The following is a 26,478-nucleotide window of genomic DNA, read 5'->3' on the forward strand; positions in this document are numbered from 1 at the left end:
TGGGAATAGGCTGGTCTTGAGTTATGAATTGCTAAAGCCATCCATCTATCGCATTACTACACAAAATCACTCTTTAAATGCATGGAGGAAGTCTACCACTATTGCAGAAGTGTTACAATGTCTCTACTTTGACACAGCAAGAAAACAGCAAGGAAATAAATTTAAAGCATTAGGCAGTATTAAGACTTTTCAGAGTAAGCCATCCAAATGAAAACCCATGATCAAAATAATAATTATCAGGGGAATGCATTTGCTTTCAAAGTAATCATGCAAAGTAAAGCACAGAATATGTCTTAAGTAATAAAAAGTGGTGATTTCTGTTCAGAGGTAAAAAGAAAGTCTAGCACTTGAGAACATAAGTGCTTTGTACATGATCAGTTCTTGATGGATTTTCTCAGAAATGGGCCTTCGTGTATTGTACATAAAAAAAGAGGAAAAATTGAAGCTGTTATGTGATGAATGCATCCACAGGTGTGATGAAGCTGGGATTGGGTTACTGAAGCTGGGAAGATGCCTGTCTTTCTCTTCATTTTAAAATTATTACAGTGTAGGGTTAGATTGAAGTAATATTCTGTGAAATATTAAGATTTTTTACACTGTAGAAACACATTTGTAAAGTTCCAGAAAAGTTAATATATAATTTCTGATGCAAACAATTCATACTTTTTAAAAATAATTAAACTAGCAGATCATCTGGCAAATTCCTTTCATATATTCTCTTTATTTCTGATGTAGTTAAAGAAATTTAATGGAAGGGAAAGAATTTCAGCACATCTTTTCATATTTGTTATTCAAATTAACTTATGCCTCCTGACTTCGTAGTGTATTTTACCTGCCATAGCTTTGTTCTTTCTATTTGGTCTCAGCTACCTGGGTTTTTAATTTCCAGACTGTACCTCTAAGTTTAAACTAATCTTGTCAATTTGCCATTTAATCATGTTAATTTTTTTAATGGCTTCCATGCAGCGTATGTGAACTTCAGTTACGCTGATTTTCATTGCTAAGGATTTATGTGATTTTGATGGTGGATGTACACAATGAATCTTGGTTTTCTTTTTGGCTACGCTAATTCTTCAGTCTTCATGAGCTGCACTGGACTTAACTTTGGTTGATCGAGGTCAAATCCATCTTGCAGTAGGGTTGAATCATACTTGCAAAATCATAAAAAACATGTAATGGAATAAGTATATTTTGCCTTATCCTGGATTTTATCCCTCCACACAGTGTTCATAGTAAGAGCAACTGACCCATTTTGAATAATTCCAGTTTGTATGCTCTGAAAAAGTTATAGATTGAAAAAAGCCTTGTGTTATATCTGCATATAAATAGCTGCATTTTCCAGTAGCTAATATGATTCACTTCATTTGCCTTCTTCAGCAAAAGTAATAGTTCTTCTCTTTCCCTGTTTTCCTCTTTTCAGAAGTAACAGTTTATTCAATGAGGTCGTGCAGATGAACTTTGAAATAGCCAGTTTCAGCAGCCTTTCTGGAACCCAGCCCATCACCTGGCAGGTGGAATACCCTCGGAAGGGGACAACGGACATAACCTTGTCTGAAATCTTCATCTGCCAGAAGGATCTTGTTGGAATTGTTCCATTGGCGATGGTAAGAAACTACTTCAGCCTATTGCTCCATCTGATCTGTATGTGGTCTGAGAACACATATACCAGGCCTCAGATAGACTTGCAAAGGAGTGCTCTCCCCCCTGCCTCCCCGTGTTAGAGCGGTATAGGGCTACTTGCTTAAATCATGCCCTCCTTTAATGGTCTGTACACATCACAATTTCAGTTCTTATAAACTTACCACAGAGGAAACATATGCTGCCACTTTAAAAATCTCTCTCAGGCTTTAAATCCTGAATTTCCATCACGCATGGTTCCCTCCAGGCTACCAGCTGGTAACACAAAGCCAAGTAGATGTACCTTCCCATTTCTAATTGCTGTTACATGGCTTGAAGTTGCAAACTGTAGAGCAACTTTAGAGGGCCTCGAGCACCTTCTGCTAAAGCATAAGTTACTTGGAACTTAGTAGGCTGAGGCTGATACTAATTTCACTGGCTGTTTCCCAGTGTAAGAACATGTGGTTTCAAAGAAGAAGCAGAAAATAATAATAGCCTCAATGATAGATTTAAGGAAAATTAAGTATAAACTTTCATGTAGAAAAATTCCTTGGGTTAAAATCTACTCGCTCTGCTTAGTGTTGTAGCACCAGTTGTGGGCTGCCTACCTCCCCATGAAATCATACCCGTTGCCTGTTTCACAAATGAGATTTGTGGAAGCAGGGTCTCCTTCTCTTCCTCTGGCCCAGTGAAGATGCAGTTACTTCTGCAAAGCAAGGCTGGGACAGTGGGAGAACTGAGACTTAGCCATTATGGCTCCCTCCTGCAAGTGAACAACCTAGGATTAAATTCCTGCTCCAAGTCAAGCAAACAAGGAATTTCATCAGTCTCCAGCATTTCAGCTGCACTGGTTTTAGGTACACTTTTTATTTTCTGTGGGATTTAGGCACATGCTGAGGACTTTTTCTACGCTCACAGGAGAAGTAGGCACTGAGCGTTTGTTTTGGGAATCCTGCTGAACCTCAGGAAAGGGAAAAGCACAAAGTTGCCAGCTACCTAGAACAGGACCAAGTGGCAATTAATAGAGGAACTGCATGTGCTACCATTAATCAATGTTAGAGCTCAGGATTTGGAAGGAGTTAGACACATTCATCCCACTTGTGAATTTTGCCTCTCCTGTACATAATCTTGGTGGTGACATTCCAGCAGTCATTTCTTTGAACAATGTTCAGTGGTTTGCAGCAGATAATTAGATGAGTATTATTTCCTGGAAGTCCTAGTCTTCAATATATTCTTCCCCTTTGAAGAGCAAAACTGCTGCTCATATCAAATGAGGTCATGCCCAGCAATTTCCTGATCCAAAGTCTGTTAAGTCAGCAGAAAGTGCGTGCTGCATTCCAGATCTGAGAGGGAAATAATTGTCCTCATTACCTGTGGAGTTGAACAGAGAATACGCATTTGAACATCTGTCTTCTAAATACTTGGAAGTGTGTGTAAGGAATGCTTTTGTGGTCAGATTTTATTTATTTTTATTATAGATGCCTTCCAGAACCAAATGACAGACATTTGTTTATGGGCAGACTTAACATCTTGTTCTTTTCTTGAAAAATTTAATCAGCTTCTTCTCTGTATTCCATATATGAGGGAATCAAGATACTTTTTTTAATATCACATATCAGGGTCTAATGTCTTTGCACATGCATAGACAGTTCAAGATTTACTTGCAGACTTGTAAATGACAAGTTCATTGACCTTGTTGATGGGTTACTTTAAGAACCGGAGGTCTAAATGAATTAATTTAGTGTTGTATGAATCACATAAGGTAAGATCTGTTATTCCCAACAGATGTACCTTTAGGCACTCTGGGTTGTGCAAAGGGTTCAAACAATGAAATCATTAAACCTTTCTCCTTGCAAAGCTTTCTTGTGTTTGGTTATCTCATTTCTGTACCTTGTGATAACACTTGGCTGGAGCCAAAATATACTGTGTTAACAGAATCCGGTTGGATGGGATACCAATGCAAAATTGGCTTTGCTAGCAGGATATTAGTAGATAAAGGGAATTTTCAGAGTTTTCTGTTAGCTGACACTGCATATCCAGCCAGGGTGCTTTCTTCATTTAGGCATTAATCTCTGGCTGAGCTGATTACCTGGCAGTTCTCCTGTTCAGAAACAAGAGTCACACTGAAAAGACGGAGGGTGATACTGTATCTGCTGAGAAGTCACACCGTGCTTTTAATCTCAACTACACACTGTAAAGCAACAGCGCGTTACTGCTACTGCACACAGAAATTAGATCTCAATGTTTATCAGCAAGTGTGTTTCATAATCCTCTAGAGAGTAAAGTAGATTTTCTTGATTTAAGCATGGAGTGTTCCTCCAGCAAAACTGCTAACATCGGAAGTAAAATCTGTCATTCCGAATTTTTAAAGGTGGCCAGAAAAAGGGAAAGAAGGAGCTGCCCAAAGATGCTCTACTGGATTAGGATGTGGGATCTGATTGAGTCTCTGCCGTTGGTCTGACAGGCCTAATCAGTCCTTTGGGGACAAATTCAGCAAACTTTTGCGTGGTTTAAATATAACATAAAGGTTGTCTCAGACTCATGGAGTAAAGCATGTCTCATGTCTCACTTATAAAGCAAGAAAGATAATGTATCCTTTATTGGCCTATGCCTGATTATGTTACAGAAAAAGTAGTGAGATGAAAAACAAGTGGGCCTTCAAAAGGTTCGTGCAATTGTGTTGCTACAGTATTTTGGAATGAAAGAGATTAAAGAATTGGCATTGTCAGTAAGAACTGAACCTGGAATTTTAAAAGAGCCTTATAGGACTTGGCTCAGTGGAGCAAGTGGTAGGATACAATTGCTGAAAAATCAATGGAAATTCATCATACAGTCGAAAGGGAGGGGCTTAGTTCAGTCCATGTTCTTTGTGCCTAACTACGGGGCTAAATAGTGTATAGAAATAAGAAACAACATCACAGTGATGCTGCTGCAGTGAACACTACAGTGAAATAAAAGGAGCAAGAAATATCAAAACTACTGGGCTGAAAATATGCATACTAACTTTTTCCCAGAAAAAAAATGAGATATAAATTTGAGGTAAGTATATTTTTTTCCTGAGATCAGAAGTTAATCAATCTGAGTAATTTTGGGGGACGTTTCACCCTTCAAGGTATTTAGAGAGAAAAATGAGACAGAAAAGTTAGGAAACTGTATTTCTAACTGATTCTGTTGCTTTCAGGAAATATATCCCACTGCCTGCTGACAGGAACAATCTACCCCAAAGATTTAATCTTCTAGTAGAGAACATCTACTGTCTATGTTGACCCCTGTTCCAGCATTTCTGATTTTATGTTAATTGTTGCAGGATCAATTAGGGAAGTGCTTTCGTAGAAGCTTAATTAATTATCTACTAAACTGCTTTTGAAAACGTCCTCAATTAATTACAAGTAACCTCAGAACTTGACAAATAAGGTGTGCATTTTCCTCAAATTTCTATCCTGTCATCAGCAAATGCAGCCAACTATATTGCTTTTACCACTTGACAAGGTTAGGAAACAAAATCAAAATCATTCACATTTGTAGCATGCACACGTGCACACACAAATCCCACGGAAGGAATCCGTATGTTTGTGTTCAACATGGGACCATGTTTTATGAAATTTAGTGAGATTTCTTTTGATACTTTAAATGGATAATACGTATTTTTAATACCATTAAATTTTGCTTTGGGCTAGAGCAAGGTAGAAGACCTGTGTAGAAGTTCATTGTTTGGTGCCAGTAAGGCAAATCAGTGCTAAAGGAGAACTCCTTCCTGGGAGGTAGATTGGCAAATCAATGGTTTAATATTTATGCAAGACCATCTGTGTTCCTATATACGAAACTCAAGTAGTAGTCCTTCAGTAGCAGCATAAACTGTCTCTGAATTAGTTCATGTCTAACTGTGACTTGCATGAAATTCAGAGATTTAAAGTGCTGAAGCATAGACATGATGTCTGGAGTCTAATCTGAGAGTTCTAGTCTGAATTTACCCCCAAAAGATGTTTGTCGCCATGGGCAGCCATGTAACTTGCTCATCCATGTATATTTCCTCTTTAAAATAACACTAATAGTAAGTTTTCAGTGGGTCTTTCATCTTTAATTCATCAGGCTCTATAATCCATTGATAACTGCTTGTGAGTTAATCAAAGTTGGAACGGCTCTCGGGCATTTCTTGCTGTTTCACACCTCACATGCTCAGAAGTTCATCGTTTCTCCCCAGCTGTATCAGTGGGTCTAATAAAAGATATGGTCTGTCTCTACGCATCTTGCCTCTCTACTGATGTTGTTTCATTAGGGAGTGCTTGGTTTGCATGCACCTTTCTTTATATTCAGAACTCAATGTATTGACAGTTCTGTTGCAGAAGTGAACGGATATCTAAGATGCAGAGCTGTGACTCAGCCAGAAACACTTTTTGACATTTTTATGTATGCTTGTTAACTTGCTTTCCATTAAAACACAGATGATGGAAAATTTAACACCCAAAGCAATGTTTGTTTTATATACACATTTATGTATGCCATTCCCTAAGGTAAAGATTTTTTAAGGTATTTCATTGTAATGAAGTCCCTGTAATACCATTTTAAAATATGGATCTAAATAAGTAGAGTTTTCATCCCTGCAGTCTGTGACTTCACACCATAAAGCTCTATCTGTTTCAAGGTCACAGAAGTGCAGAATTCTCGCTCCTGTTAATCTTTCAGTCTTGAATGAAGCCTGGGGCACCAGGCACAGAGGAGCTTTCCAGAAGATAAAATCTGAGGCTATATAAAAACATCCATTCCCTGATTTGCTTATCACAAACAAATGAACAGATAATCTATGTATCAAACTTTTCAGCTGACAGGTACCGTCTCAGATAATTTAATTATGAATCACATCAAATAAACAGTGTGAGTTGAAGGTAATTTATTTGATGTAAAACTATCCTATTACTATTAGTAGTACTAACTGGGACAATCTAAATCAGCTGTGAAGCCCTAAATAATACCATGAAGTCAAGAGTTTTTAGAGTGCAATTACAAGACTGAGTGCTCTGCGTGAAAGATCACAGTTAAAATCTTCGGATGTTAAGGGAGAAGCACTAATCGAGATCACTTATATGCCTACAATTACCATCATGGCAGGTTACAATTGTCTAAATGAGAAGAGCATTCCTTCCTTTAGATTTATGGTGGATATAATTTCACTAAAGTTTGTGTCATTGCTCTATATTTATACCAGATGAACCCAGGAGCCCGAATACCTGCTTGTAAATTGACCGTGTCACATAGTGCGTTGAGCTGTGACTAGCAATGCATATCGATTAATCTTATCTGTTAAGAATTGGCTTTTTTGTTGTCTGCCCATCAGGAAACAAAAGCAAAAAAGGATGAACTGTTGTTCATTGATCTTAAATTGGTCAGAAGATACAGACAACATAAAGAATTCAAAATGGCTCAATTTAGCAGTGCCTTTTTAAGTCCAAGTCATCATTTCAAGCCCCGCACTTTTGCCTCTAGCTTCTGTTTTCCTTTTCTTTGCTACAATCACATTCAGTCCTACCTTTTGCAGGAAATGAGAATGGATCAATAAGGCTATCTCAGCTGGCTGGAATTAATTTTTCCATTGGGTCGAGTTGTATGTCATTTTCTATGCCACACAACAGTATGTATAATTTCCTCTTCCAGCTTCCCTTATATCTGACAATGCTATTGAATGGATTACTTTGAGAGTTTTAAAATGCTGAGGAGAGATGAGGTCAGCTAGCTTCCAGATTTTTCAAGTATTCTGTAACAGATGTCTGCCATATAGAGAACTTTTGAGTTTCTTTGCTCTATTAGAGAGATATCAATATAAGGCTTAATATGTATGCTTCTCAGCCTTGATAAAAAACTGCAGAACACCGAGTATGTGCAGTGAGACAGCCAGCGACTCAATTATCAGGTGCTTGATGTGGTAATACCGAAATGCTCCCCTCAAAGAGGAGTGTCTCACAGCACTAAATGCTGCACAGACAAGTCAGAATCCTTTAGAAAATTCTCAGTCCACAAGCCAAGCTGGTGAAAGTCAAGGTGGTATTCAAGGTTGGATGAAAGTGAGCTCCATGAATGGGAAAGGAGGGACAGCACAGCTGACACTGGGAAGTAGGATCACACTCTTGCCCAACACAGCAGGCACAGGGTTTCAAGATTCCCCAGCCAGTCCATGCTTGATGCCAATTGCTTGGCCATGGTAGAAGAGTACTGTTCTGGGCTTTCTTCTGACAGCATGGCACAGTGCAGGGCTTCATGGAGATGCCCACGTGCTTCTGTACTGATTCTCAACATTGCAAGTTAGCCTGAGTCGAGTCCACGTTCTGCTGCAGATAATTTTGTTATTGGTTCATGGCACTGCATTCTATAAGGTGAAGTCTGGAAATTCTTTTGTTCTTGTGATTCATTGGGCAGGATTTTGGGACTGCCCAGGTTTGTGTCACTGCTCCATCAGAAGACATCTTAAATAACAGTTTATATTTGAAATGATAGCTGATTAAAATTCTGATTGTTTAACATAACCACAAAGGCAACTTCACAGCTGCCACACACATGTGAGCAGAGACCATGTGGAGCCATAATAATGAGCCAGCAGAAAAGGAGCTCTGGACCCAGATGATAAGTGATTTAGAAGGACATTCCAGGGCTGTGTGTTTTGATGCTGTAGCTGCTAAGGACTGTATTCACCCTGTGTGCCCTCCCCTGCTGCCTTCACTGCCAGATCAGATGCAGGAGGGCAGAGACGTGCTTCTCAGCAAGAGCAGGAGACCAATTTCAGAGGCTGATATTCTGCAAAAGTTTGCAGCTGAAACAGAACTGGAATTTAAAGGCGGAGAAATTACTAATTTGTAAGACTGCAGTGTGTTGTTAAGCAATTCAGACTTTGACCAGAGTTCACCCATGGCCAGTGATGGGAGGCAAATGCTGTGCCTGAATCTCCTGCAGCTCTGCACTTCTGCTGTGAAGGAGTTGAAAGAAATGGCCGGGGAGACAGAAGAACATTGCATGAGGTTGTTCATGAGGTGCTGGCAGAGCTGGAAGGGGAATTGAACTCAGCAGTCTCAATTGCTAGATTATGCCCTCTCCTATGGAAATTCATGCAGTAGTTTTCACATAAACTAGTGCACTCTCCTTAGCTATAGCTGACAATCGGTTGTCTTGACTTAACTGATAAATACAAGTCCAGGCACTGTCCAAACTTATTCCAGACAACAGACATTTGCATTTTACCCTGGATAGTAAATGGTCTCCACCTTCTCATGTTGTCACTTAAAAGAGATGCCAGGCTGAACAGGGACTGCCAGAGAGACCAGGTACCTTTGCTCAGCCAGCTTGATCATGAAGTGGGTTAGCTGTGACCCATTAGGAAAAATAGGAAAAGTTTCTCTTAATTGGCAACTTCTAATGATTATTTTGATCTGTAAAAAGAGTTTTAATATTTCTGGGGAATACCTCGTTCTTCACAATCAGGTGAAATACCTAGCAGAATTGTGAATTGTTTAGGCTGGAATCTAATTAATGAGGTCCTGAGGTGCTCCAGCTTGGACAGTGAGACTATCTAGACAACAAGGAGATGCTTTACTATAATGGAAGATAATGAGTGAACAAGGAGAAAAAAATCACCAGGACTTTTATAAGCCTTAGTGTTATAATGAACTATCCCAAGTATTAAAAAACTCAGCAACTTTTCACCTTCAGTTTGCTATTAGATGCGTGTTTGCCTTACTCTGCTTTCAGTTTACAGTTCATTATCCAGCCAGACTGTCCTCACTGAGGATGTTTGTCGTGGAATTCATTAGGAATCTGTGCTTCAAACTCAGCAGTTCTGCTTGAGGGAGATAATGCTAAAAGGACAGGGTTCAGTACAGTCCTGGGAAGAGAGACGAGCACCGTGCTTCTGGCTCTTTCTCTGTGCCTGGGCAGCAGCTGCCATAAGGAGCCGCAAGCGATGGGATTTGATCTGTTCATAATCCCAGTATCAAAAGGCTACCAAGACCTCACCAAAGCTTGGGCTACTAACAAAACCTGCTTTGCTAAGCTAGAGGTGCTGTATGCAAAGGTCCTCCTCCAAGGTCCGAGCCTCCAGACAGAAGCACATATGCTAAATGAATTAACAAGCCAAAACTTCTACACTCTGGCAGTGGCCCCATTGCTGTGGTGTGGTGAACTGCAGGGCCTGGCAGTGTCAATCCTCATGGACAGTGAAACTATCAACATTGGTTTTCCCCCCAGAAACAAATCATGCCTAATATTTAAAGCACCACTACCGTAGCATGAGCATCAGCAAGCCAGCACGCTGGTGAGAGAGGGGATTTCAGCAAGCAAATGGGAAAAAAAGTAACACTGACATTAATTTTAATCAGGTCCTAGTCATCTGATTTGTCCTTCGTATTTTTTTTTTCTAGCAAAGCTGATTGTCTTTCTGCAAGATTTGTTACCTCACAGAACAATAATATAGGCTGTAATGATGTAATTTATTGCTGCAATTTGCTTTTGGAAATCCTCTATTAGTGAAAAATAGCAACAGCGCAGTTTCATTAATTACAGTAGTTGAATATTGAATGCTGACTGTCACTATCAGGATTAGTGACTGTGCCGGACTCTGCTCTCTGAGGCCCTATAGGACCAGAGCTGTGCAAGTTCTGGAGGTTCTGAAATGAGTATTTTGATTAAACTAAATAAGTATAAAAAAATATAATTCAAGTTCACTGGGGAGTTTGAGAAAATGGTAGAGGGAAACATTAGGCTGTAAATTCAGTACTGAAAAACACACCAGTGTGTTACTGCACCACATAATGTGCCTGCGTATAGTGTGCTTCTGCAGCATAGCCCATTTATCTGTACCTTCTACCTCCAAACTACTTCTGTCAGTTCAAACCTTCAGGTTCATTATTGAATTTTACTCTCAATATGCCATTCCAGAGAGAACTACTTTATCTCTTTTTTTTTTTCCTTAATGTGGAAATTTTTTACCTTGGCATAACACTTTTATTTTTATTTGCATAAACCAGATTTTACCAGGATGTAGCTGGGGAAAGAGCATGTGGGGAAATCATCTTGTCTGATTTAAAGGTGAATTCTCTTCCTTTTGTTTTCTGAAACAGTGCACAATTGAATGAAATCCAAAAGGCTTGCTATAACCTCTTTGTGATCTTGAGTTCTCATTTTGGAGAGCTAACAGAAGGTAGAAGGCCTCCTGCTGCATGTATTATGTCAGCAGCAGAAACCAAAGCGATCAGTCTAAGACCTGGATGTACTTTGGAATCATTTTGTATAGGCTGCTACGTGCCTGTGTGCCAATAGCAAGAAGTTTTTATATGGCTTGAAGCTTCACTTGAGCCAATTGAGAAGACTATGTTTTAGATTCTGGAGCTGGGACAAAATGTCAATTGCAGGCATTGAAAAGCAGTGACTAAGAGCGGAGCTGCCAGCTGGCACGAGGTATCCTGCGGCATATGTTTTAAGAATGCCTGGAAGCTTCAGGAGTGAGCGTGGTGTGGTAATAAATAAGTCATTCAAGACTCAGTAATTCCTCTTCACTGCTCTTACCTCATTCAAATTATGGACTACTCATTAAGCTCTACAAGACATTGATACGCAAAAGTAGGAATTGTCTGATGGACTGGGAGCCACATGCCTGGAGTTGGTTTCTGCCTCTGTTGGATCTTTGGCAACACTCAGGTCCACAGCAGTTTACTCATCTTTAAAATGGACACAGTAGTTAATATTTCCTAGGTTACAATGTAAGTACGTGGCTTACAGGATCATTCTATACTGCTGATTCTTTATAAAGGAAAATTCCCTACTCAAACATCAATGCCAGGCTCCCCCACTCAGTACTGGCAATATTGTTCTAGTCCTGAAGAGTAAAAGTATAAGTGAAGCAAGGTTTGTGGCTGGAGGTAATGTCTTTTAGTAGGCCATCCAGCAGCGTTAGAAAAATCGGCCAAGCTTTCAAGCACACAAGTCTTTTTTTCAAGCCTCTTTCAGTGTTGTAAGTTGCAGTGAGATGCTCAGATAAAGATAATGGTCACCGTGGTTGCTCCAGGTTATGCTAACAAATAAAGTACTGCTTTAAACAAAGGGATTTGATCCCTTTGTCCTTCATATCACTGACTTACACAATGGTCATAGCAACCTATTTCAAGGATGCTCCTCTGGCCAGCATGGTCTTGCAAACCAGCCCCTAAAGGTAAAACATGTTTTTGCTTGAGTAGGGAGGAAATAAGTGCATCTGTGATTATACACACTTTATATACTTTGCCTCCCTCTATATATATGCTGGGTGTAGTTCCTATGTATTATAAGGCCCGCTAGTCTGTTAGACATCTATCTGATCAATAATTTAATTTTCCAGTGTCACTCATGTCTTTTTAACTGTAGTAAGTTTCTGATGTCTGTACAGTATCTACTCTCATTAATGCAATAATCTTGTTCCTGCCCTCTATGTGCTTTGCTTATGTGGACCCGCTATGAAGTCAGTGAAATCAGTATGCTATTTGAAAAGGAAAAATAATCTAGGGGCAAGGATAGGAAATACTAATGGCTATTTTCTGCATTTTTATTACTACTATTTCATAGCAGTTTCATAAGAATCTCCATTGTGTCTTGGTTACGAATTTTGCTTACCTAAAATTAAAACTGAACAGCTAAAATAAGAAAAAAACAAGTAGTCCTCTTGCTGATTTCAAAATAGGCTAAATTAAATTGAAATAATTTAGCAGAAGCTGCCGCCTTCACTTCTGTTGTGGTTTAAATAGAGTTCTGACATCCACAAACTTGAGCCAAGTGCTCATGTGCACTCCACAGCCAAAAATTGAGGAGCTTAAGGAACTTGTAGAAAATGAACACTGCCTATTAGAAGGAGAAAGTAATTCATTAATAATGCATGACATATTAATCTACACAAATAAAGCAACTTCACAACCCTCCACAGCGGCCATAAAAATCAACCATGTATCATGCAGTACCCCAGTTACTTAAAACAAGAAATTGTCCTTGAGACTTAATCCTTGAAGTCCATAAAGCGCATAAAATTGCTTCACCCCACCTGCCACCCCACACTGGGATCAGTACTCTGCCCTTCCCTTGAAACAATCAGGCTAAATAAGATTTTACCTCAATTTTCTGAACTGAACAGTTTATTCATCATCAGCATGGCTTGTAGCAATATATAAAACGTGATTCATACTCAGTAGAATCTGGGGGCTCTACCTGAAATTCCAGGAGTGGGTGATAGCAGGCACCGTATTTTCATTGACTGTAAAAGAGTTTCTACTTCCACTGTAAATAAACGGAGTAAGGGCAGTAGCCCCTCTGTAAATGGGGAGCAGAAGCACAAAGGCAGATTGGAAAATTAACTTGCACATGTTAATTCAGGAGAAGAAAGGAGGTCATCTAGGTGCCTACACATAAATGTGTAATACGATTAAAGATGCCATAGAGTCTGAGCCATCCATGCAGGACTACCAGGTACGACACAGGACCCACAGGACACCTGTGCCCTTATGGAAGAGCATCTGGAGGCCAGGCGTGATACCTAAGAATATGGAAATGGCACTCTGTTCTTAGGGACTTCAATCTTTTCCCAGAGCTGCAAATTGTGAATTGAATCTGTTGTGAAGCATGTTGCCAAAAATGGCTTCTTTTTCTGTCTGTTACTATGTGGATATCTTCAGTGTATAGTTTAGTTTCTCAAACTATACCTCCTTGACAGCTTTTCCGCTTAGTGCTGAACAATACACCACTACAAACTGAAGCAAATAAAATGTGCACATAAGTATTCGTAAACATCAGGCCCTCGCTGAAAGGCTTCTTCAAGCTTTTCTTAACTCCCATCATTCAGAAACCATGTTAAGATTTTCATTCTTGCTGCCCAGCATGACGTTGGGCTGCTGTTGTACTCCATGTCTCTACAGACTCCACCCGTGTCAGTGACGATGCTGGTTTCGTATTGACCACAGTGAACATCTGCAACATGTTAAGGGATAAACTCACAACAACACAAGTATTGTTATGATCCAGTTCATCACTAAGTGGTGGAAAAACGTGTGTATCTGTCATACCTTATTAGCATAACAGCTAATCAATCAGTTTTGTCTGAGGAGTAGGACCCCAGTCCTTTAGGTGGAAGTCAGCAGAGGTTTATAGAAGTGCCTGGGCCTGATTAAAGAAAAGCACATTAGAGAGGACTCTTTAGGGTTTACTCCATAATGCTTGATAGAATGGACCTCACCTTTACTGAAGCCACTGGCAAAATCACTGTTGATTTCAGTGGGGTCAGGTTATAAAAAATTATGTTTGCAAAATATTTACAGTAAGAAATATCTGGGATTGAAATGTGTTTATATGTAAAATGAAAAGTACAGCCTTTATCTGCCTATAATCAAATATGTGGCTTCTCTTAACATGAAATTCCTTATAATCTTATTTCCGTTATAGGTGTGTGCATATAGATTACTCACATATATACATGTAGTGTGTAATTGTGTGTGCATTCGTGCATGTGTCCTAATATGCTTGTATATTTTCAATCTCCAACTGTCTATTGATTACAGCTATTACAGCAATATTATTATAGATATGTAGTCAGCTATATAACAGGGCCGCAGGTTTAATTGAAATGAACATGGGAAGAATTTCAAATTGCTAATGAAAATTGCCTTTTTACTGCCAGCTATATTCCCACGGTTGTCACAGGCTGGAGACATCATCAGAGCTGTGCTGGTTCTGCTTAATGGTGGAGCAAACCCAATTTAACTGGGGGTCCATTTCCAAATAACTTCCTTAGACTCTTGAAAAAGGAAAGTAAATGACTGACGGTTCTTGAGCCCGGAAAATACCCTTAAATGGACAAATTCCACATATTAGTCTTTTTGCAACAAAAGAGAACTGTAAGCCATGAAATTATTTCAGCAAGAAGTTATTGTATAGCTCCATCCATGGCTGCTTAAGCATCCATGAACTATTCCATTATAAGATCACCAGGTGGCTATTGCCTTTCTTTCCCATTCAGACTTTACCAATATTCACACTCCCATCTGTGATAAACTTAATAGGACCATTCAGCAATGGAGAAAACATGAGAGGTGTTCATCATAGCTGAAGGCTTTCTCAGACAATTATTCCTTAGATACTTGAGTAAATGAAAAGCTATTTTTGTGATTAGAAAGGGTAGAATATGTTGCAGTTTCTGCCGCCATTTTATTGGCGTAGCTTTTGGAATCTGTAACAAATATTTATTCTTTCCTGTGAATGTTGTAAGTAGCTGCAGTTACTGAACTAACGCTCTTAATATGTTTCTCTCCACTCTATTTTTCAAGTACGTGGCTACACTTCTAAGAGTGCTTGTTAGATAAAAAATAATATGTATGAATACTTATTATAGACGTTGTCGTATGTCTACTTTAGATGAAATATTTATAACTTACGCACTGCATAAATATATAAAAACATAAGTTTTCAACAGAACTTAGGAGAGGTTTATTGCTTGTATTCATCAGGTGTAAGTGTATTCATAAGTATCTGGATTTATACTTATAGCCATAAATAGCAATGCTCTGAAACAACGGCAGTGAAGGTTCTCAAGTATGTCAGTCTCTGAATAATGGCTTTTAACCTGTCACTTCACAGCTTTTCATCTGTTTGCATTTTCTATGCTCAAAATAGTTGATAATGATGCTGGAGTTGGAATATCTCAGGTAATCACTCACATTTCAACCCATAACTACAACTTTTTCTTTCCAGGTAATGTGTTTTCTATGTAAGTGCTTTCATTTCTAAGTCAATTTAGCAAAATACTGAAAGTAAGGAATGAAATTTCACAAAGAGGAGCAGGTAGTTTCCTGTGTTACACATACGTATCTTTTAAAAAATCAGGTTTTTTGTTTCACTTACATCTAAGTATAGAGAAAGAAAATGTGGGCTTCTGCTTCACATCTTCTCCACTCACCATTATGTGCTTATTCTATATTTTAAGTGGTTATAGAAAGATGAAATGTGCACTTCTGCTTCCCATCTTCTGCAGTTGTCCTTAAAACTTATTTTACGTTTTAAGTGGTTCCAGAATTGTTTCCTTTGAAGTCATTTTCAGTTACAGACTCTTCCTCCACACAGCAGGAAATACCATCTTTCTTTGAAAATACATCTTGGCCGCTGGATCCTGACATATCTGTTCTAGTCAACGGGAAATAGAGACAGCTTTAGTGTAGTTGTTTTTTTAGTGGGCTGCACCTAATTGAATTTAGTGTCACAGCTCCTACAAAATAGAGAGGCCCCCAGCCAGAGGCTCAGTCACTGTTTGATACACATTGATTATGGTAGACACTTTAAAAAGACAAACTATGCACATTAACAGCTGTTAAGATGGTAAAGAAAGACATAATAAAGCATGAAAATGTTCAGTTGATTTTATTTCATGTCCTTATTAATTTGCATTTTCCATCACCTAGGGCGTTAGATTATCTAATGAGATCATCTTGTCAGAGTAATTTAGGGTGGTAGGGAAGGTTTGAAGTTATTTCTTGAGGACTTGATTCATTAAAAGAAGTTTCAAATGCAAGTGTAATCCATTGTCATGTGTGAGCTAAGCATGTTACTCTTTGCCCAATTCAAGCAGTGTAACAGTTCTTGTGGCAAGTGGAAGGAAGGAATTCTGGAGACTGGTGGTCTGTGGTCTTGGGGGAGTCTGTCTGACATCTCTTCCCTTGCGAAAGGTCTGTTGGTGGGAATGCCTCCCCAACATATTTGGTAAATAATTTGATCCCTCACAATTTAGGTATTTGGATCTTCTAAGCTCCTCCAAGGGTGCAGGTTCTCCAAGGAGTCAGTAATCATTGTTTTAACTGAATCCGTGCTCTTTGAGGGAAAAGGACCAGATGTTTCTCAGTCCACCTTGCTTTATGTTAGGTAAAAACAAGTTTTAAAATAACACAAAACAAGGGTTTTATGTCTAAAAAAAAAAATTTAAAGAACCATAAAGGATCAAATCAAGACCCATTCAGCCTAAGTAGTATTTGAGGGTCCATACTTTATAAATAAAAGTAACTTGATTTTTTGGGTTCGTTTCATTTTAATGTAACACTGGGGCTATGTATTTCCCCAAATATTATTGGAAGATAAAATGGAAAGAAAACTAGAACACTTCAATATTTTTGGAGTATTTTATTCAGCAAGAAACCAAAATCAAACTGTGTCAGGTGGTGTGTGAATGATTTTTCTCATTCCTAGCTCTGTTCAGAAAACAGCAAAAATCAGTTATTCACCAAGATGTGCTGAGAATCAGTTGATCTGGTTGCTCTTTTTTCTTCCTTGGTGTAGAAACAGTCTCTTATTATAGTCACTGCTCTGCATATTGACATCCAGCTATCATGTGGAGTCAGAATGGGATTACTTCTATACAAATAATAAATACAAATAACATTGATATTCAGATGGTGGAACTTTACTGGTAGAAATATTAATAGAAGCGCTTAGATTCTGATTATAAAAGGGAGAGGAAATAAGATTTCTTGCTTAGTCTCAGTTCTGGTGACAAACTGTTGAGTTCTGAGTTGGCATTGTGAGCTGCGTATGATAAACTTAGTATAAAAATTACAATATAGTAAATATTTACTGAAACAAATTTGTTAAAAGAAATCTGAATTTGATTCTCAGTTGTTCACAAGTGACAGGACCTTCACAAGCGTTATAACTTCCTGGACCTACTGGCTAATAAGGTTTCTTCATCTCCCCTAGTTTCAAACACATTGGAAATGAAGAGACAGATCCTGGGTATCCCTCTTTAACAGATCTCAGGAAGCTACCGCGTCAGCTAGTGTAACTGCTGTTTCCATAAGCTCTGAAGAAAGGGCATTCATTAGCCTGCAGCTTGAAGCAAAATGTTTCTCACTGTCCTTTTTTGGAGGGTTCATCCTTATAAAGCAGACAGTGTCTATTGCATGTTTTTCTGCTAGCCAGAATACTGTTTATGGACTTTGCACATGGAAACAGTTTACATTGATAAAATTTTACTTTTTTATTCAAAATTACAAGCAATAAGAAGTGAGATCCTGTCGTTATAATAATCTGGGTGGCGTCAGGCCTCTGTACCTGATGGAAGTCAATGTGGCCTTCGTACTGATACACAGACCTGAGTAATGGCTTTATAACATTTTTCCATCATTTTACATCACTAACTGTAAACAGAACATAGCAATTAAAGTCATGGTTAATTCTGTTCAGTTGCTTCAGTCTCTTCTTACTGTTAAAAAGAGATGCTCACTTTTAAGTGATGATAGAATTACATTTAGCAATACAGCCTTTATCTGCTAAATCAATGTAATCATTGGCTATGTTCCCTTTGCACGTTCGAATGCTAACAGGGTAGATTCGCTGCAAAGAAAGTGTGGATTAGTCATCCAAGAATCCAAAGATATTTTTCTGCATCCCTGTCTGTTAATATATTCTACATTCCCCTTTTCTTTCTGCAGAGCATAATTTATCAGCACTAAAAATTCCACTAGCAGAGTATTTGAAAACTGTACAAGCAGGGAAGAAAATGGAACGGTCTGTTGCTAATGTAGGGGGCCACTAATTAAGATTTATCTCAATATGGAGACTGTAAACAGAGACAAGATCATTGATTAAAAAGACATTGCATTTGCAGAACACTGAGTTCCCATTTTGAGAAGACACTCAGATCTTTGTCATAAATTACATGGTTCGCAAAAAATACAGGGAAGATTGTGCTGGACCGGAGACTTTCCCATCCCAGCTGAGTGCCATTTGCTTTCTCTCCTTCTGGCCCCAGGAATCTGCCACTGTTTTCCTTGTAGTGGTCCAGCCCCAGGAGAAATGGGTGAGGGGCCCCAGCCTAGCCTATGCACTGGTGGCCTTTACTGATGACAAAGCCACTCTTCTGGGAGGTGAAAAATACGAGTTTGAATCCTTTCCTTATGTCCATGTTTCCACGTTTCCTCCATTTACCTTCTTTAAGACTCCTGGAGACCCACAGATACCACATTGATCAAGCTCTTCAAACGAATGGTGTCTGTGCTAGGGACAGAACAATGCCAGTGTCCACCTTTGGGTCTTCCCGTGGGTGATGTTTTATCTGTGTTTGACTTCTGCATTATTTGTTCTTCAGGGCAGGTATTGTCCTTAATTTTTGTGCCATGTACATTGTTGGCCATTTAACAAAGATTTCACAAAGAGAAGATATTTTACAGTGTTGTCGTGTGTCGAAAAAAATTAGCATCCAAAAGAAACTTTGAGATCATTTGTTCTGCTGTTGTCATCAGAAAGAGACTGGGAAAATGGCAACTTTTATTGAATAAGTCTGTTTCTTATGTAGATTTTGAATGGCCTAATTTTTCAGCACTTTTAATTTGTTCATTAGTTTACATTTTCTTTAGCACTGTGGGCTTCAGAGTCATGGAGTAACCATCCCTCTGGATGCATGTTTGAATACTGAGGGGTGCTATTAAGTAAACAGGTTTCACCCCTTTGATTTTACAGCTTTAACGGCATTACCTCATTTCTTTTGCAATGTGATATTACTCATGAAGTAAAAGTCCTCCTGTTATAAACTGATGAATGAAACATTTACATGTGATGGGCCAATAGGATTGGAATCAAGTGAAAGAAAAGAGCAAACCAAAGTCCAACAAACAAAATTTGCCCTTCCTGCCTGCCACGAGGTGAATTTGCCTTGGGGAGGTCCTCAATCATATGCAAACTCTTTGGCCCATAGAAACACTCCTGTTCTTCTGAAGTGTGTGCTGAGAATTTAAAAACAGAAGATCAGCTTCTTTCCCTTCTTGTATATACTGTCTGTGAATGTGGAATGGCAGAGAATCTGGTTGGCAGAAAGCACAATGTGTAATTTACTTTTAATCATGGGATTATGTACATAAACAGTCTGCTGCCTAACAATGTTATTTTGTTAATCAGCTGTAATCTTAGTAGTATTAATAACTCAAATCTACAACCGTTTTGTTAGCAGACTCTCAGATCAGGGTAACGATTGTCTGCAGTGCAGTACAGCTCTGTGCATCACGCTAACTAGGATGCCCTGGAAACTTGTGATGCATCACTTAGTGCTCATCAGTAGACTATTTATGGTGTTTGCAACTGGTGTATGTGGAGTTTACTTTGTATCTCCCACATCTCAATCTTCTTCTCTTGTAAATGTGTTGCCAAGGTGTCACGGTTCATCAAAGGTGATGGGTTGAAAATAGTTGGAAGCACAGTACAGCTCCTGGAGCTCTCCTGCTTAGGCATTGTCTCCACTGATTCAAGTGCTGTCAAAAGCATGCAAGGGCTTGCTGCTCCTGTCCTTTTTCCATAAGACAAATACTGCTTTGATTTTAAGGTAGACAGTACTCAACTGCTTCTTTTCCAGAAATTTCTTCAATAAAATGTCCTTATAAATTAAAAGATAATTGGCTTTCCTGTGTCACTCCTTCAGGTCTACAGCAAGGTTTGTTACTCATGAGGTCGTATGTTTGTGTGAAGGAGAAATCTTAATGGTAAGCTACAATTAACATCATTCTATGAGATTCCACTTACAGAATTTTCAGCCTGTAAACAGGACCATTCTCATGACCTCAGGCTCCCACGGATTTCTCTTGATAACACCATCTAATCAGATTTAGGGTTTAATTAAACAGCTGTCACTTTGCTTCCTCATTCTGCTGCAATTTAATGTTGAATTAGTTCCTAAATTAGTCATGGCTGAATGCTTGCCTTCTTACAATTGAGAGGTTGGATGAACATAAGGTTTGCTCTTCAGCTAAATTCAAGCAACTAAGGCTTGTATTCTGTATTTTTGCTCCTTGCACAGAGCTCCCACTGACATAAGTGGAAGTTCCCTAACTGAAACAGGGATGGAATAAAATGTGAGATTCCTGCAGAGTCAACCATAGTGTTACCTAACTTCAAATGACCAAATGTGAGCACACATGAGCACACAGAGCTCCTTCTCAGCTCTGGCTGGAATACATAAGCTTTTTGAATGTTACTTTCCCTTTCTAAAACTGTAGTGATTTTTCTGAATACCAGTTCTGCTGAGGTTTCTGTGAAGTAGCATGATGAGTGCAGCTGTGAAAGAAAATGTTTAGACCAGTCCTACTGCTTGTGGACTTTATCCAAATTAACCCTGATGCAACCAAGACCAAGAGTATGAACAAAAGTTTATGGTACTTTGAATCTTAACATTGGCTCCAACCAGGAAAGCTCGGAGACTTCCTGTAGAGCATCAAATTCTGTGTAGTCGTCTCACTGAACTTATGTCTCAGTGTGATATAATCTAGTGTCTGACTCCCTGCCTGACTCCAATCTCACCATTTTTCTTTGAAATGCCAATTAATTCTTTCCCTGATCTACTCAAATGTAGTATCAAGATTTGTAACTGTGGTAACTTGGTACAGGCACACACAGAGGAGTTCCAAACCACTAGGCTGATACTACTTGCCAATTCTAGCTTTTGGGCTTCTTGATTAAATCTTCTTTTTTTTTTTTTTTTTCCCTAATCAAGAATGCATGGGAATGAATGGGAGTGCCTCTTGATCCTAACTAGTTGCACTTGAGTCACAACTTATCAAGTGCTTAACTATAAAGAGGTGGGAAAGCCACCTAGCCCTCTTCATTTATCTGAGGAAGGTGGATGAATGGTAAAAGTTGCTGATTCTGGTAGAATTGCTGATTCTATGAATATCTCATACCATACTTGCTGCATAGGTTTTGCATGGGCTGGGAAAGAGCAGATGTTTTGTTAGTGGATAATGAAAATGCTGTGTTGAGTAAAGCCATTTACTCTGCTCTGTATACAAGAGCTAGCTTGAAGTGAAAACTTATCAATGCATTTAAAAAGTAATTTATTATGCATACGATTAAAGTATTTGCTTTTGAATATCTCTTTTGATTCGAGCCTTATGTCTAACCTCTAGAGTCTTCCTCTAACCATTATAAGAGCAAGAAAAAAATGTTCCTTAATGCTACTGTTTGTTAATTAAATATATTTAAATAGTAATGATTTCCTTCATAAGCTGAATTCATTGAGGGGATGCCCTGGTAACAGGAAAGAACCATCCTAATTGGGAGTTTGTAGGTAATTCTTCTACAAGAAAACCAAATCTTTCTCTGCAGTGTCAGAGTCAGATGTTGTTGGGATTTGGTCATTGTGCTGCGAAGACACTTTGAGGCTTACAAAGATGTTCAGAGCTCAAATATCCCTTCTGTGTACATGAGAATTATATGTGTAGTTCTCCATTTTGACTTTGGAAATGACAACCCTTGCTTTTTTAGAGTTTATAATACAGAATTTTTCTTTCCAACCTGGATGTTGATGCTTACATGTAACTCATCCTTTTCCTGCTTTTTCAATTTACTTTATGCTACTTTCCCCATTTTTGAATTTATTGGGAACAAGTCCAAACACTGCTATCTGATGCTTTCAGTCTTTTGCCACACAAAATAAATTTGATTTTACAACTTTAGTTGCTGCCTGCACAGAAAGTAGATTAGTTCTTTGGGGGGATTTTAAAAATTAAAGAATGTGGAAATGGCCAAGATATTGTGATTTTGAAAAGCACCTACATTTTAAGTGAGTTCTTAGTCTCTCTAAAGATTTCTTAGTAATCTTGTTTGTATACTCCCAAATTAGCTTGCAAACAGAATAGTATATTGCATTTAAGAATAAAACATAAAAATCACCACCTATACCAGCTACTGTATTTCCTATTCTGATGTGAGAACAATTGTTTTCTTAATGTTGCTTGACATAATCTTAAAGATTCAACTACTATTTCTGCTTATCCATGGTTAATCAAGGGTATTAGAGGAGGTGGCAGAATGCAAGGGAAACAGGTTCGGGTGCTGAATCAGAGCCCCCTTGTCTGTGGTGCATGTTCAGAATGCTCAGTATTGCGGAACAAACAGACAGACAGAGTTCTATTTCAGCTCCTTTTATTTTTATGAGTTTCAGTTCAGCTTTTGAGGAGTCTTGGACCATGGATCCTTTCATACATTATTTAGAATTTCTGCCTAACAGCTTGTGTACGGCTGCAGACAATGGGTCAATTCTCTGTTTCATTAAAGCCTTTGGGTTTATTGCAGCAATATAAAGGAAACACACAGGAGGCAGAAGTTGTGCCATAAGGCTATTCCATATACAGGGATATGGAATTCTATTTTAGTTCTAAACAAAAAGACAATAAAATCAAGGCTTGGTTCTTTGGTTTTGGTTTGTTTTTTTTTTAATATCACAGTTGAATACAAAGGGCACTTACAGACAGAGTGAGGGAAGTGGCAGATTTTGAAACTGCTTTTAACATAGTATGTGATACGTTAATTGCTTATACTTCAGTATTTCTTACTCTGTGTAATACCAATGAGTTATGACTGCTTTCAGTGGAGATGAAATAATGAAGATTTCCATCACTGCTCAGTGCAGTAACTGGGTGGCTACCAGTTGCTTCCCAATGCTAAGGATATCTAATGATTGTAGTGGTACTATTTATGAAGCCATTAGATAATATATACAATATGTTTCCATCTCCTTTGTACACATAATGAATTTGAAATTCCTGAAGTTCATACTGGACGACAGAGAAGGGATGTAAAATTTCAGTAGCCCTTTATCATGACCAATGACGCCTTTTACAATTTTGGGGCCAGATGCATTTCTGAAGTAATTAATCAAAATAAATTCATTCAGATGCACACTGCTTCCTTTAATGAAACCATTAGCAAAGGGCAGAAGATTGAGGTTTCTAATTGCTGGTAATGTGCCAGTAGGCAAATTTTCTGTCTTCTCTCCAGAAAGGTCTTGGGAAATTTCAAAAGGTTTTTCGACCTTTGTAATAATGGCTTTATATCAAGGCCACTTAGAATTCAGATACACCAATAATGACCTATTGGAAAGAGAGAAACAGAAGTGACAGATTATTACTTAACAATTGGTACATCAGTTCTGCCTTATGTAGTGCAGAAAGCAGGAATATCAGTCACATTTTCCTGTCAGGCTTTTCTGTTTTATTTTTTATTTTATTTTTTTTCTCTTTTGTCCAGTGAAGAAGGATCATATTATTTGGGATGGGTGAAGCAGAATAGGGTTATTTCGAAGATAAGATGTATAGATTATTGTGTTACCATTCAATTTTGAAAAAATGGAGACTGCTAAAATACAGGATTGGAAGGAACCACAGGAGGTCATCTGCTCTCTTTCCTCTTCTACCTGACTCAAAGAACCTATGTTGTTTCTCAATGATGTATAACCTGTTCTTCAAAGATCTTTTAGGCTAGACTGTGCTTTTGCTTCTGCCCCGGGTTACCTATTCTATTTATTCTCTATCTATCTATCTATTACTTTTGTAATAAAGGTTGCCTTAATGTCAAACAAACCTTCCTTGTTGTGGTTTAAGTCCACTACCTCCGACCCCGTCAATGAACATGGGAAATACTTTATTCTTCCTCATTTTTGGAAGACTTTTGTGTATATGGAGACAGTAATCATGTCCCCATAATCTTTTCTAGGCTAACCAATCCCAGTTCTTTCAGTCATTCCTCATCAGTCTTATTTTCTAGTCTTTGATTTATTCTCCTTGTCTTTTTTCTTTTCACTTGAGAAAGTTTTTCTTGGCAGCATGGCTCTCAAAATCAGACATAGTCCTTTAGCTGAGGCCTTGCTTGTGCTGAGTAGGAATACCTCACATCTTACAGGTGAATCCTATATTTATGGGATTAGTTTTTCCTACAGAAAAGTAGCAATTGTCATTTATCTTTATTGCATCCCATTTTTTTAAACCCTATTTCCAATACTGCATTTTAATCCTGTCCTCTAGTGTTCTGGCGGTGCTGTGGTGTAGGCTCAGAGCTTAGCTGCGGCCTTGGCTGGTGGTGCAGCAAACATGGTTTAGCACGATTCTGCTGGCAGTCTCACCATCCCTCAGGGGGATGCCAGAGCAGACCAAGCAGCTGGTCTTTTCCTGGTGCTATGCAGGGCTGGGGAATCAGGAACACAGGATCCTCATGCAGATCTGGGTGCCTGTGGTTTTGTCTCCTGGGCTTCCCACTTATCTTCTCTACTATTTTTCCTAATATTTGACTTCATGTTGAGGCCACTGAGTCCTCAGCGCTGCAGGCATGAACAAAGCTGAGCTGGAGGAAATTCTAGTGCCTCCCAGGCACTTTGTTGCAAGTTTAACCCGATGCTGAATTTACTCTGCTGCTTGTGGCACAGAAGTTTCACCTCATTGCGTGATCAGGTCTTTGTTTTATGTTCTTGGCAGTTGTGCAGGGCTTATTTCTTTGTTTATTTTGTGTATATATGATTTTCTGATTTGTCTTTAACTTCATAAGTTACCATTAAATGCAAGTATGGGTAAATCCCCAAGCCACAGAGTATGTTTTGTATCTGAAACTCGTTGCTCTATGGGATTTCTCTTCCTCTGAATCTGTCCCTTTAAATTAGATTTCTCTATTGCTAATACATATCAGTTGCTAAGGAAAAACTGGATCTGAGTAGAATCATTTCAAAGCAGAGCTGAGATAGCCTGAAAAGATGTCCTGTTGTTTCCACAAACTCTTTTGCTGCTCCTTTGCCCTGGAGACCTTAGTTTGCAGTGTTTAACATTGAGAGTCACAAAAAATAAGGCTTTAAGGGATCGAGGCAAAAGATTAATTTCACAGGACATGCAGCACTTGCAGTAGCCAAATACCCAGCAGAAAATATGTTGAACTCGCTTTTTGGTGAACCTGTGTGGGTTATTTAATGCTTGTTGCTTTGGCAGTCTGCAGATAGAGGAATAGTTGGGTTTGTTACTTAGGATTTTTCACAAATGAGATCTGCTCCTTTGCATCTGTTTCTGGACTTATCAAAATGCCAGTACATGGAAATAAATACTTCTGGAACAAAATTTTCAAGTTTGGATGATGGAAGTTAAGCTCCGAAAGCCATGCATTTCAATACAGTGCTCAAAAATGCCAGGTACTCAGGAGAATTTGTATGGGGGACAGCTGGGGGTGCTCTCTGCCTTTGAAAGTCAGGAGTTCCTGAGAATAGCCTTAGATTTCCTAATAATGTTATTTATAAATTTGGCTCCGATTTACTGTGTTTGGGTAGCTTTGTTTTCATATATGCCATAGAAATTATTTAGGGTTCTTAGTTTTCTATAAAAGTCAACAGTCCTTTTTTTGTCAGTGTTGTTTAAGTTTGATGGGATCTCTTAGGAGAACCTGGGAAATAACAACTTGCAAGATGAAAAGAAAATCTGACCTAGATTTCAAACTCACTAAACTTGAATTGAAAGCAGTAGCAATGGTATCAGTGCCCCGTTTTGCTGCCATTGACATCAGTGGCTTCAGTTCTCATGACTTTGGTGATAAGGATTTTGCTGTATATTTTATTCACTATATAGAACTCAAAGTTGAGAATTTGGAGAAAACTTCAAAGTTATTCCTGCATGGGAATCTTGGGAATGCAGCAATGCTGAAATGGTTCAGGAATTAGAAGAGTTAGCTTGGTCAATAATGCATTCAAAATCTTTTCTATGCCACAACCCAAGTTCAAACTTCACATTTCCTTGTTATTTTCCCTGCAGTTAACAGAATCACTAATCACTGGATTTTTTACATTGCTTCTTTGGCCTTATAGAATCACTAACTCCTCCTGGATTTTTTACATTGCTTCTTTGGCCTTATCAAAGGAAATTAAATAATCTTGAAACAGTTCCAGATACAAAGTTCACAGAGAGGCCCCATCCTTGCAATGGACTAAGACTCAAAGAACAGTATTTTCACTTTTGAGACTCTTATATCCTGTCCCAAACACTGCCCATCAAATCCAATTTAGTAAAAACTCTGAACTTGTGTTTTGAAAGGGAAATA

At 38.6% G+C, this 26,478-nt stretch overlaps 1 protein-coding gene across 1 annotated transcript in view; it reads left to right on the top strand.

Moving 5' to 3' along the window:
- Positions 1–26,478, top strand: part of LOC106898998 (transmembrane protein 132C-like) — a 150,278-nt gene that overhangs the window by 94,866 nt on the left and 28,934 nt on the right. The window contains exon 3 of the mRNA XM_014960623.1: positions 1,421–1,604. Coding sequence (XP_014816109.1) covers positions 1,421–1,604 — 184 coding nt within the window. The remainder of the gene's footprint in view (positions 1–1,420; positions 1,605–26,478) is intronic.

Source organism: Calidris pugnax, unplaced genomic scaffold (assembly GCF_001431845.1).
Source record: "Calidris pugnax isolate Ruff unplaced genomic scaffold, ASM143184v1 scaffold32, whole genome shotgun sequence".
Classification (NCBI taxonomy): domain Eukaryota; kingdom Metazoa; phylum Chordata; class Aves; order Charadriiformes; family Scolopacidae; genus Calidris; species Calidris pugnax.